The 13,425-nt window shown below is 48.5% G+C and overlaps 1 protein-coding gene across 1 annotated transcript in view; it reads left to right on the forward strand.

Annotated features, from left to right (window-relative positions):
- Window positions 1-13,425, forward strand: part of LOC119446415 (tensin-2) — a 224,972-nt gene that overhangs the window by 69,943 nt on the left and 141,604 nt on the right. Inside the window, exon 3 of the mRNA XM_037710840.2 lies at window positions 11,434-11,508. Within this exon, the coding sequence (XP_037566768.1) occupies window positions 11,434-11,508 (75 nt within the window). The remainder of the gene's footprint in view (window positions 1-11,433; window positions 11,509-13,425) is intronic.

A 13,425-nucleotide genomic window follows, 5' to 3' on the forward strand; every position in this document is an offset into this window, starting at 1 on the left:
GCATCGTCTCTTCATTGCTAATGCAGAGCAACTCAAAAAGCGCCCGCGCATTTGCGGCGAGTTGGGGGAGACGGTGGGTATGGAACCGTAGACGCTAATCATTGCGGCATCCGCACGCGCGCGTTTTTCTTTCTTTCTTTCTTTTTTTTTCCCACTCGAAAGCGCTTATGGAAACGAAACGAGGTATAGGTCCCCCACCTCGTTATGTAACTGCCTTGTCTCGTCTCGTCTTGTCTTCTTTTTTTCTTCGTTCTCTCTCGCGTCGCGGGAGCGACTGGGCTTCAAGAAGACGGGAGCCCGTGTAGGGGAGTTCCAACTGGAACGGGTCTCTATATAACGGCCGGGTCAGGGGGTGGGTTACGAACAGCGAAGGGGTGGGAAGGGGCCGGAGAGTAGGAAGGGGGCAACTTATTCTTGAGAAGCACACGCTGTGTGCGAGAGAGGAGGATGAAAAAGGAACAGCGTTAAAAGATACGTGTGTAAGAAATGAGAACGAAGTATAGATGGAAGCAGGGTTGAACGCATTGCGTGCCTGTAGCATACCTTGTACAAGCGTGCATTCAGGGTGACGGAGACAGAGAAACGAAAAGCGGGGGAAGAAAGAAAGCGCGGTAAGTGAGACTTATGCGTCTCGTTATGAGTAAGAAAAGTTCCCGAGGCGTGGACGGGTGGGGGGGGGGGGGGGGAGACTTATACTCTTCGCAGACCCGAAATCGCACCCTCCTCGTCGTCCTTCCCTTTCTCATCCTTCGCCACTCACTCACGCGACCCGTTTTTCTCCTGACTGAACGATCTTACAGGAAAGACGGGAGGGGTGGCTTTGCCGGCAGTGCCTCGCGCGGTTCTGATGACGAGGATGACAGAGGGACCAGAAAGTGGAGTCGCTGGAGGGGCGGCTGGGTGGCGTAGTCGATGATCTGTTGTCCGAGCATTGGGGCGGAAAGCTGCGTATGTTTGTTTGTATCACGGGGGATTGGGGGGGGGGGGGGGGGGTGTTGTGGAGTGTGGACGTAGCTTCTTCCAAGGCACAAATTTCGTGGGGAGGCCAGTACTCTCGGCTTGTGTGCGTCATTTCCTGCTGTACGAGTGAGGGACCCGAATCGCTTCTCTTTCGCTGCCCGGATAGAGAGAGAGAGAGAGAGAGAGAGATTACAGAAACAAGAAGTACTAGCGAAAGGCAAACCGTAAGAATATTTAGTCATCTCCACTTCGGTCCTCCAGACTGTACAGTTCGTGGGAGTTGTTCGCGGAGCGATTTCGGAAAGCTTAGTGGTGGTTAGCGAACTCTGATTAGAAATTTTGTTGCGCAGTGTAGAGATTCTCATTTCTCGAGGGGAAAGCACGCTCACGACGTGCACAAGCAGCGACGAAACTTAGCTATAGCGTTATCCTCGTGGACTCACTATACCAAGAAGGAAAGAAGGACGAGTGGTGTATAAGCAGAAACACAATTCGATCGGTGATCTCATCTTTGCATATACTATATATAGCTCGAATACATGCATGCAGTAGTTCTATGCATAACGCCGTAAGTATAAGCGTCCGCCTCAATATCTCAATGGCTGTGGCCGTTCTACTGCTGAGAACGAGGTCGTGGGTACGATTCCCTGCCTCTGTGACCGCATTCTTGTACGGACGGAAGACAATAACGCTCGAGCACCGAGGTTACGGCGGCACAGGTTAGAGAAACCGCGTGTATTCAAAAAACCAGGGTCCCTTCACTACGACGACGGCCCTCATAGCCCCAGTGTTTCTTCAGGATGCGGGCTCTTTGGGCTAGTTGCTTTGGAGTAGTTACTGTGACCACAGAGCTCATGCGACGCGGACATGAAAGAACGACAAGAACGGAGCGCACCGTCTTTGCCATTCCTTCTTGTCCGCGTCGCATAAAAGCACTGTGGTCGCAGCAATTGCTTGGGATGTCAAACCCCATATGTCGGTGAAATTTTCTTAGTTAAAGGAATCATTAGGTCGTCCGTTCTCTTCAACAAAAGTCTTCGTTGCGGCTTATTACAGACGCCAGAATGAACGATGACGTGGCGGTAAGCGACGAGTGAAAGCTGAGCTTAGGGGATAGGGGACGCCGAGAGAGAGAGGGAGAAAGGGAGAGAGAGAGGGCTTCGCGGTTCTGACAGCTCCGACGAGGGAATCCATGTCTCGGTCTTTCGTGGTCTGGCTGACTCACCGCTATACACCCGCGCAGAAAGAAGCAGGCGAGATACATACTTCGCGGGGCGTTGAAGTCTCGTCGCCATGTGCGCTGCAGCGCTTGGTCTCGTCATACGTTTCGTAGCGCGCACGACCGACCGACCGCCCCAACCTACCCTCCTCCTCGACCTCCTGATACTGAACCCCGCCCCAACCCGCCCCGTGTTCACGGAGGCATCGATTTGTTACGCGCATAACGTACTCCGCCGGGCACGGACCTCCACCAAAACGGCGGAGCTATACATACGCGCCTGCGTTCGGCGTTGTTCGCTAGATTGGACGGGCTAATCGCTATGCGGTGGCAGCGGATTCTTTCTTTCTTTCTTTCTTTCTTTCTTTCTTTCTTTCTTTCTTTCTTTCTTTCTTTCTTTCTTTCTTTCTTTCTTTCTTTCTTTCTTTCTTTCTTTCTTTCTTTTCCCTGTCTCCCTCTTCTTGCAGTTCACTTAGTAAGCACGTTCGCTACCAGTATTCGGCTGAGTGGGCTAATGGGAAACAAGAAGCGGGGTTGTTCCCCCCTCTCTTCTGTAAGTGACCGACTGAAGTCACCCCCGAGTTGAATGTTCTTCGGGAAACTGCTCGAACGAAGGGAAGAGAACGTCGGAGACCGTTGCGCCTACTTGACTACGCTTGCGCGCGCGTTCGTCTGTCACGGAACAAAATTATACCGACCCACGCCGTCGCGACGGCGTTCTAAGTGGATGGTCGAACCGTCAGTGGGCACTGTAGTGCCTCCTCGTAAACGATGGTGTCGATTGTTGACCATCTCTCTCCCCGTGTCTCTCTCAACCTCTCTAGATGATGACGAATTCGCCTTCTCTTTTCTCCAGTTGTATTTGCCTTATCGCCCGTCGCATTTGTCTTTCGGCCAATCTCGAAGTGATGTCGCCTCCCCGAGCTGGGCCTCCTCCTGTGTGCGCTCCGCGCAATACAAGAATTAGTCGTCGATGTTTTATTTGTTTCTGGCACATGATGGGAAATGACTAAGCCGATTAGTCGGTGATAACAGTGGACGATTCTCCCTTTTCTTGGTTCCGTAGTTCTTGGCATGCTCTCTATATTGAATACGGTTTCGGGACATCAGTCGCATAGACAAGAGGGACAAAAGTTCGTGCTTGCAGATAGTGCGTGTGCGTGTGTCGTGCGTGTGTAGTGCGTGTATGTGAGTGCGCGCTGTGTGTGTGTGTGTGTGTGTGTGTGTGTGTGTGGTGTGTGTGTGTGTGTGTGTGTGTGTGTGTGTGTGTGTGTGTGTGTGTGTGTGTGTGTGTGTGTGTGTGTGTGTGTGTGTGTGTGTGTGTGTGTGTGTGTGTGTGTGTGTGTGTGTGTGTGTGTGTGTGTGTGTGTGTGTGTGTGTGTGTGTGTGTGTGTGTGTGGTGTGTGTGTGTGTCGAACTACTAAATAATCAACCTAGCTATGCGGAAGCCCACAAAGCGGAAGACGAGGACGATTTATGAAAGGGAGACGGCATTTACTTTTCCTTTCGACGTGTTCAAAATGAAAGCCCAGGGTCCAGTAATTCGAGCATGTGGGAATGTTCCGTTGCATCCCGATCAGATATGAAGCGAAATCGCGCGCAATCACGTGATGCTTCGTTGCGCAGTCAGTGCTTGACAGCAGATTAGATTATGGCCTCGTTTCCGAGTTTGACGTGTATGAGAGCTTGATTAAGATACGTGCTAATAAATATTATAGCGTAGGTCACAAACAACACCTCCGAAACACTCCCGGAAGAGGTCAGACACGTCGAACGCGGTCAACTTAAAAAAAAAAAGTAGTCTGACGACAACAAAGCGTTAAAGCATGGGCTAAGCACCCATTACCGTATTACTATTTATTCAGGTTCACGCCGAAGCGCCACAGGAAAAATAAAGAAGAATAACCTTTGGGTTGCACTAGATGGACCTACTTTGTTCGCCGTTACGTGTCAAAAGCCTGCCTCCATTTCTTCGAGCGAATCGCGACGCGTGACGCCTCTAACCACTTTCTTCGTCTCAAAGTCGCGCTGTGCTCCTTCGACGAATATTAATTGGATTTCGCGCCAAACTCGATTTTGCGGAAACGGTGCTCGAGGACAAAAAGCTCCGACGCGAGAGATATAATATATCGCTCTTCTCGAGAGCCTCGCGAGAAAAGTCGAGAGGGCGCCGAAATCGGGCGGTTTCTAAAACGCCCGAGGCGCTCATGCTGCTCACGTATACGTATATACACAATACACACCCGGTACACGCGTCGCTCTATCCTTTTTTTTTTTTTTTACGCTCAGGGCAGAGATTTTGCGAAGCATACGCAGCAGTGAGCCCACAGAGGAGATAAAGTACTGAAAATAGAAAAATTGTGTTTTGCAAGCAGCTTGTTCGTAGCTGCGTCGCCGCGCTTCACGAAAGAGCGCATTCGAGCGCGAAGAATTAGACGCTGCAGGGGGAAGCGCTAGCGGCGCCGAGATAAACGGCTAGATTCTCGTCTCAAGATGTGGCCCGCCGTTTATACGGTTAAAAGAGTACTGGCGTTACAATTTGAACAATTTATTTATTTATTAGGGTGAAAGCCTTTTATGTGTCACCGTCCAGTCGACCTTCAATGTCTTTGAGCGAAAACGCGTTGACGACACGAAAGGTACAAAAACTATCATCATCAATGGCAAGCAGATGGATGATAAAGACGAATTTTAGGCGAAGTAAGATGGATGACTAAGCGAGTTAAGATGGGTAATACAGCGAATTAAGTGGATTACTAAGCGAATTGAGAGGATTAGTGACTAAGCGAATTAAGGCGGATGTGTATGTCATGTGTCCGTCTTTAAGGCATCAGCACTCGGGCTTTCGCCTTCAAGTCGTCTCAGGGATATCATAAGAGACCCTGTGGATATTTTATTTATTTATTTATTTATTTATTTATTTATTTATTTATTTATTTATTTATTTATTTATTTATTTATTTATTTATTGCTGGGAATGAATGTCTTGAACCTTAAAACACCAGAAAATAAGATACTAGTAAGCCGTGGAGTCATTGCCGAAACGTCGAGGTGTCCTGATTCCTACGTGACTATCTTTTGCGTCATGACGTCACGACACGTATACTACGCATGCGACTCGAAACCGAAACTTGTTCGTAGAAAAGCTATTATAATGATTTATTCAGGGTGCTCTGAAACTTGCTAGTACATTTTTCTAGAGCCCAGTACCTTCTACCTGACGAAAAAAAAAAAAAGAAAAACGAACAGTCGGAAGACGTAATGTCTGTACTTCTTTAAGTGCTTGTCCTGAGACCCGTGTGTCATTTTTTTTTTTTTTCGCTTGGGTTGCCACGCGGCATGACGTCAGTGTAGGAAACTAAATATAAGCATGCAGGCCCGTTTCATAGAGATACTGCAGTAGTGACCTATAAAATGCGTTGTCCGTAATCGATCTTTCGTGGTCTTCACCTTCATCACTGTTCAATTTCACACCTTCATAAGCTTCACCTAGTATCACTACTTCGGGGCTACATCATTTTGATGAGACGTTTCTTTCTCTCTCGCCAATGATCAAGAAATCTCATTTCTTCACGCGGTTCACTGCATTAGTTACCCAGCGAAAGACGACGTTAAGAGGGACGAGGACGTTCTTATCCTTCTTAGCATCGCCTTTCGTGCGGAATGAAATGCGGCAAACCGGGCCATGTCTGGTTCAAATTATACATAGCCCCGTGGGAAGCCTTATGAAAATGACAACTCCTCTCACTATATTTGGAGGCGTAGCTTCATACTCGCATCCATTGGATCGTTTCACACAGAGCTCTAGAGAAAGAGAGAGAGCTACATGTTTCCGTCATTAATGTATCCCCCCCTTCTGAAGCGGGAAAGTGACTCATGACTACAACTTGGTTTAGTGATGTGGTTGTGCGTAACTTTACATTGCGCCTCATCGTATGCCATTTTAGAAATCGCACAGTCATCGTTACGGGAAGTGTGAAACCAGCGCTTGGACTGACTTTCGGCGACCGTGTAGCGTGGATTCGAAAGTCGTAATTGTCCACGTGAGGTTATGCGCCTGGCAGTGCTTGCAGCACTGCCAAGGAAGCAGTGCCGAACGAATTTCTGAATATATATATTGTCACGAGCTCTTGCGATGAACCATGGATGCCACGCGGACAACCAGGAGGAAGAAAATGGGGAAGAGGAGAACGACGTTAGCCACGCTGCCTCGGGACCGCTATCGAAATGCGCTCATCAACCAGATTTATCTGGTTCTGCATTAAACACCTCGTGTGTAACAATATATATATATATATATATATATATATATATATATATATATTACTCCGATGCAGCAAGTATTTCATGTTGCCAATGTTTATCTGCGCATGTGTGGATGCGGACGAGGCTTCCGTTAATGTATCGGAAGCCGTCGGAGATCGGCTGTCACGGGACCCTGTATACTTCGTGGTTATCGCAACGATTCGGGTGGATGTTTGTCTTTCTTTCTTTCTTTCTTTCTTTCTTTCTTTCTTTCTTTCTTTCTTTCTTTCTTTCTTTCTTTCTTTCTTTCTTTCTTTCTTTCTTTCTTTCTTTCTGACATGTGCAAATGCTGTAAGTATATGGCAGCCGGCACGTCTCCCCAGCTGAAGTATGCACAGTCTTCTCCGCCGTTCTGCCGCGAAAATTGACATCGCGCCACCGGTGACGGCCGGCGACGCATCGCGAAACACCGGACAGGGACACGCGCGTTCCCTGTGGTTTGCACTGCTTACATTATACACGTGTGCTATATATATCTGTCGTTACGGGCAGCTGGAAAAGATAAACGACACGATAAGCAAAACGCCCTCGCGCCGAATAGTATGACGGCATTTTCTGAACGTTATTGGGCGCGTCATCATATTGAAAATAATGAAAAACAAAAAACAAAGGAAACGGTGCGTACGAATGCCCGGTATATATATAGTAATACACCTGTCCACGTGAACCCACCTGTCACGTATGATGCGCTTCCCGCTCTTTTAGCTGTCTGAGGGCACTGACGTATACGGCACTGTCGATTGCCCTACGCCGCCGTCCGTGGCGGCTGCTAACTTCTATATACTGGGCTTGTATACATTTTAGTCATATGGCCTTCGAGCACTATAGCATACTTTCACCTAGCCGGCTATTCCTGCGTGCGGTTAAGTCAGAATTCAGGCGGTGAAAAATAAATAAATAAATAAGGAAGGAAGGAAGAAAAGAAAGAGCAAGAGGGAGCGGGCGAAAGGAAATTTGAAAAAGAAAACAAACCGTTGCCAGAAGCGAAGTTGTGGCGATCTTCAGGAACGGAGACGCTTCATTCCTCACGTCATTTACGCGACGCCATCCGTTGACACCTCCTGTCGGGTATATGCGTATTGGAGACGCCTCTTGCGGGGTATACGAGCGGGGCAGATATATGCAGCCACGAGAGTGTGGGATGCCGGCCCAGCTATTCTATATATAGTACTTAGATGAATTCTGATGGGCGTTCGTCCTGCTCTCGACGGCGCTCATGTTGTTCGTATACGTGAATAAACTCAACGAATCCGTGCAGTGCGGGGAATGCTACAGGTTTACACGTCAGCCGACCGGAAGCGAGAACCGGCTAGGCGTCTGTAGTCCGTTTTTCACCGCTAATCCTGCACGGTGTGCGCAAGCTGTAGTTTGGTTTGATTAATTGATTTGCGGAGTTTAACGTCCCAAAGCGATACTGAAGCTGTGAGGCGCGCCGCTGTGCAGGGCTGCGGATTCGAGCTTCCTTGCTTTTCGCCTCCATCGATATGCGGCGCCGCGAAATGCAATCGAACCCACGACACCGTGTTCAGCAGCAGAGCGCCATAGCTATTGCGCCACTTCGGCGGGTAAGCAGGTGGTTTGATTTCGTTGGTTCACGTATCGTGACATTTTTTGGGGGGCACCACGGTAGCGTGTCGATCTCGACAGGCATACGGATCACGGATCGGTCACGGACTGGCTGTTGAATTTTGAACGAAAATGATTTAATGCTTTAAAGCATTCGATCCGCCCGCCTCCCCCTTCGGTGTACCAAGACTTTCCCCGCAAAGATGTTATTCACAACTTACTAGATAACACCAAAATTCGAAACTGCCGGAATGCGGTAAGTCAAGTAACAGTGAAGGGCGAGACCGTTGCCGGAATCAGACCGGCGAACTAAGTCGCTTTATCGCAAAACTACATTTTTTTACGAGTGCAAAACCACCTCAACCGGTACGTGGGTGGACACGAAGAGGCGTACGTCTGCAATTCCGCTCGATTTATGAATCTGATTCGAAAAATGCGACTGCACAAAATACTTACGCACTGCCAAAACGTGCTGTATATAGGCAGGAATTGAAAGTCATGAGTATACATATGACTATAGTGGCCTATAGCTGCTTCTACACAGTGATGCGTGTTTGCTTGCAGATCATTGGTTTCTGGACAGAATTGTGGGATTTTCTTATTAATTTCATAGTTTAAACTTGGCGTGAAGTCTAACAACAATAATAACAACCGTAAAGGAAGAGTGGCATTACATACATGCATGTGTGGGTGACTGTGTAGAATCCATTTCGTCGACTGCTGCTTCGGTGATGAAATATTCGCGAAAATGTTTCTATTTCGCGGTCTGTACTGACGCGTGCTAGTTTGTCACGTTGTCAATTTGTGCTCTCGAAGTCCGCGCGAGAGCGTTAGCAACAGAGAATGGCAGATTTCCTGTTTCCCCAAAACATGCAGGCGGTTTTCCTTTCTTCTTTTCATTTCTTTTTTCCATGGCGGGCTGACGGGCATCGCAGCCTTCGCCGCACTGCTTGGAATTAGCGAGGCGGAGTATGATCGGTATACATATATAGCACGTCTACGTATGACAGATGCCATATAGACTGACGGACCGAGCAGATCGAGGGTCTCGTTGCAAATGGAGATCCCGCGTAGCTGGTGACGTTCGCGTGACAGCTCTCGTCAGTTGCTGCAAGCAGGCTCCCCTCTTCCCCTCCCCCAGAATGAAACAAAAATGTGCAAAAACAAACTACAGACTTCAACAATTTCTGCGGTTCTGATTGAAATCATTTACTCCGTCAGCAGCAGGCTCTCCGCAGTGGACACCGCCATCTTTTGAGCAATAACTTATTGGCGATGTGTAGCACGACGTCGTCCTCGTCCGCTACAGCGCTGTCAGGCTGTGGCCTCCGAAATGCTCGCACAGACACCACCAGTCTCCGAGTCGGTGTGGCGCGCGTGAAAAGGCGCGCACGAATGGCCGAGCGCCGTGGCTGCGCGATCACGCAGTGATTGACCCGCGCAGCTCCCATAACAGCAGACTGTTGCATCTGCATGGGCAAAGTTTCGTTTTTCTTCGCCCTACGGCAAGAGTGAATTTGTTGAGGATGAGAAGGTGGCCTGGAAAAGACGTCCGGACGCACGGACAGCTTGGAACACCGCGATCGTTAACGCGAATGTTACGCCCTTGCTGTGGGTTTGGCCCCGGACTTCATCGAGCACGTCTTTGGTACCTACGTGCGACGTCAGAGTTACAAACAGGCAAAAAAAAAAGAAAAAAGAATGAGGAGGTCGCCCATTGGAGCAGAAACAAACAGTTCAGGAATCTGTAGTCTTATTACCACATATATAGCTGAAATTTGCTGAAGATGTTCCTGAAGGGTTCTTATTCGTATATCAATCAAATGATAATTGATGTAAGGCATGTTGTTGCGCTAGTCGGTTCATAGAGTCAACAAATTTTAAACTGCGCGAAGAAGACACGACGTGAACAGAAACATAGACGGAGTATTGTGTGCGTTTGTTTGTGCGTCTATGTTTCTTTTCACGTCTTGTCTTCTTCGCGCAGTTAAAAATTTGTTGACTTGATAATTGATAATTACTAGGTTTAGAGAGATTAGGTTTTCTGTACTAAATTGGCCCATTGGCGTTACATAGCGCCGAGTCGACGCACATTGATGGAGGGCGCGAAGCGTCTCGCGCCTCTCATGTCCCTTTGTTTCAGAGTTGCTTCGCGCAGAACGCCTTCTTGTGTGAAGACCTAACTAACTGGCTGAACACCGGACTCGTGGACCCTATACCGTTCCCTGTTAGACTTCCAGCCCGAAACGAATCTGTTTGCGATGTTGGAAACATACCTCTGTATATTATGCCTAGAGGCAGGCTCTGGAAATTAGTTAAAAATATGGCTGGAGAAATAAAGGGAGACAAAAATAGTGTTTGTTTATGCGCTCTCGTTGATCAATTAATCGGTAGAGCTGATAATCATGATCAACCATCTCTGGAATTAATGGGGCGTGTAGGACGAAAAGACGCTGGATCAACGCGCAACGCACACAGGACGAAGCTGTGTTTGTCCTGTGTCTATCTAAATACATCGCCCCCCTGTCTTAGCGCTGGTTAACCACGTTGGGTAGTTTGTCGGTGGTCTTATACGTTAGTCTGTTCGTCGTATCTTATGGAGTACTAGTCGGGGCAACATCTGTGACGTGTCAAAGAAATAAGACGATAAACGTTGCGGCCACTTGGATGTCTGAACCAACCTGGATATGTGTGTTGAGTGGTGCCATATAGGCAGTGGTGTGCACGCTTTTTGTGTTCAATTTGATATTCTTCTTACGTTGTGCCGGAAATATTGCGGAAGGCGTGGAGTTCCTGGCGAATATTCTTTTAAATACTAATTTCGAGGAAAGTTTGGCGCTTTGAATGTGGCGGCCTACTCCTCGGCGGAAAAAAAAAGAGCACATAGAATTTGAGGAACACAGAATGCACATGAAAAATTCTGTACATGATTAAAGGTGCACATGAGAACTGCAAAACTCGCACAAACATGTGAGTTTCATGAAGAAGTGCTATAAAGAGTCCGAGAACATGCACAGGACAGGAGTTCACAGCTTTTCGGACGAGAAGATATGAATAACACACGTAACTACATAACACAACACTTAACAACACAGTTACGTTACACAGATGTAGGAGGTGTTGTGTTTAGACATTTGTTATGGCGGGCGTAGACACAAAGACTTAATATGAAGCTAAGGTGTTGACTAGAGGAAAAATTTGCATGGCGATCACAGAACCCCCTTTTATATATAAATTTGAAGTACAGGGTTCGAATGGATTGCTATTAGTTGACTCACGCGCTGCTCCACCGATTCAGCTTTAACTTAGATAGATCAGTATAGAATAATGTGATGATCATATTCTCGGTTCCACTCATTGCGATCTTTCTTCTCTTTCCGCAGGCTTCTCCTTCAAAAAGGACAGTACTTATCCTGGTGACGCTGACGGGCGTGAAAGTATGCACCACCGACGGAAAGGTAAGCGATCGCTCGCTTAAGTTTCACCCCGAAGTATACGAATACGCCCTGCTGTTAAAAACTGTCGAGGTAGAGTTCGAGCACACGATGACCTCTTTCATCCGGGCCCATGCCCTTCATCCGAATTAAGTGTCCCTGCTCTAAGGTTCTGCTGAATATCGTCGAAATTCTTTGTCCGGATTCGACGCTGCTCGTTCTAACGATGGCTGAGCGTGAATATGTTCAGAATCTACCTTTCTGCATACTCACTTTAACTTACAGCTATATTTTCTGCTTAATAGAACGGAATGTTGGGCTAGTTGGTCTATACCGGTCTTCCTTAAACTTTACCAGTGCGTGGCCCCTTTTTGTACTACCAAACTTACTGTCACACCTTACTGTGTCAGCCATGTCGTGCCTCTACACAATTCCACCGCCGTTGAGCGCCACTTCTCCTAACGGAGACGACTTGGACCAAAGGCTACGTTCAAGTACTCGCCGTAGATGGCTAGATAGACAGATAAGTAGCCAGCGATCTAGCTCCAATTCTGACGAAGCCCCCCCCCCCCCCCCAAAAAAAAAAAAAGACATTTGAGTCAAAAACGGTGCATGCAGGCTACTATGATGGCTAAACAAGATGGCGGCTGAGCAGAATTTTTGGAAACTCGACGAGGAGGTCGGCTGTGCAGAAGAAAACGGAGTCACGCTTCCTTATGCGCTCAATGTAAAAGCAACGTTGTGTTTTGCGAAAGTTCGCACTTTTTTTTATTGCGATAGCAATTATATGGACACTTAAACCGGATTTCTGCCGTCGGCGTCGCCGTCGTCGTCGCCGTCGTCGTCGCCGTCGCCGTCGCCGTGAGGTTCCGTATAGATAAAGTCTTCGCCGCGCGCCGTATGCCCCAGAGGCAGCGTGCGGGGACGCGCGCTATCACGGAGAGCGAACGCACTCAATCTCCCACGCGCAAGCAAGGAAGCGGAAAGCCAGCGCCGGAGGGAGCAGGGGGGGTGGGGGGGGGGCACTTCTCTGCCAACAACCGCGCTCGTCGCTCGTCCGCACAGTCTCTTATCTCTCCCACGCGCAAGCAAGGAGGCGGGAAGCCAGCGCCGGAAGGAGCGGGGGGGGGGGGGGGGCACACTTCTACGCTGCCAACAACCGCGCTCGTCGTTCGTTCGACCGCACCGTCTCTTATCTCCACACGGCTCTGACCTTTATGCGCCGTCTATTCGCCGCTCAGTTTCCGTTGAAGCGATAGACCGCACGTACCTTCGCCCGCTGCTGCGGCGTATATATGCGCTTGCTGCCAGCGTTTTGACAGTCGTTGTCTGCAGTCATTCAGTGTGATCTATTCATGTTTGTTTGTGCGCGCTCACACCACGCTTGTTCAATCAGTTAGTAATAGTCGGGCCACATTTTCCAACGCACGCTACACATGCAATGCTGCCCGCGTCGGCAGTGCAGCGCTACAGGTGTGTCCCTTCGCACGCGCTGCCCACGGGAAGCGCTTCTCATCAACACCACCGTTTCACACGCGCCTTCTCGTGGTCATCGAGTCTCTCTTCATGTCGGTCTACTTGCGCCGCAGCACACCTGCTTACTTAATCAGCTCATGTTTACTACAATTCATATTGCTACCAAAGCCGCTCACCTTACTTCGTATGACATTGCTGTGTTGCTATCGCATTCATCGCTTCGCCCTTAGGGCGAAACTGTGACATTTTTTTTGTAGACGTGAGGTCGCTTCAATTCGCAGAGACGTGTTTCAGATGCGTTCCATTACTTGGGCTCGAAGCCGTCTTCTTAGCAATCAATGCATAACTGTCTTCAATGATGGCCAGCATCAGCATCAGTCGGCATTGAATAAAGTTTTCTTCTTCTCGAAAGAAGCTCGCCTATTCCCTGAGGGTAATTTTTTTCATGCATGAAATTATTCTCGG

This window comes from Dermacentor silvarum, chromosome 3, assembly GCF_013339745.2.
Source record: "Dermacentor silvarum isolate Dsil-2018 chromosome 3, BIME_Dsil_1.4, whole genome shotgun sequence".
NCBI lineage: Eukaryota > Metazoa > Arthropoda > Arachnida > Ixodida > Ixodidae > Dermacentor > Dermacentor silvarum.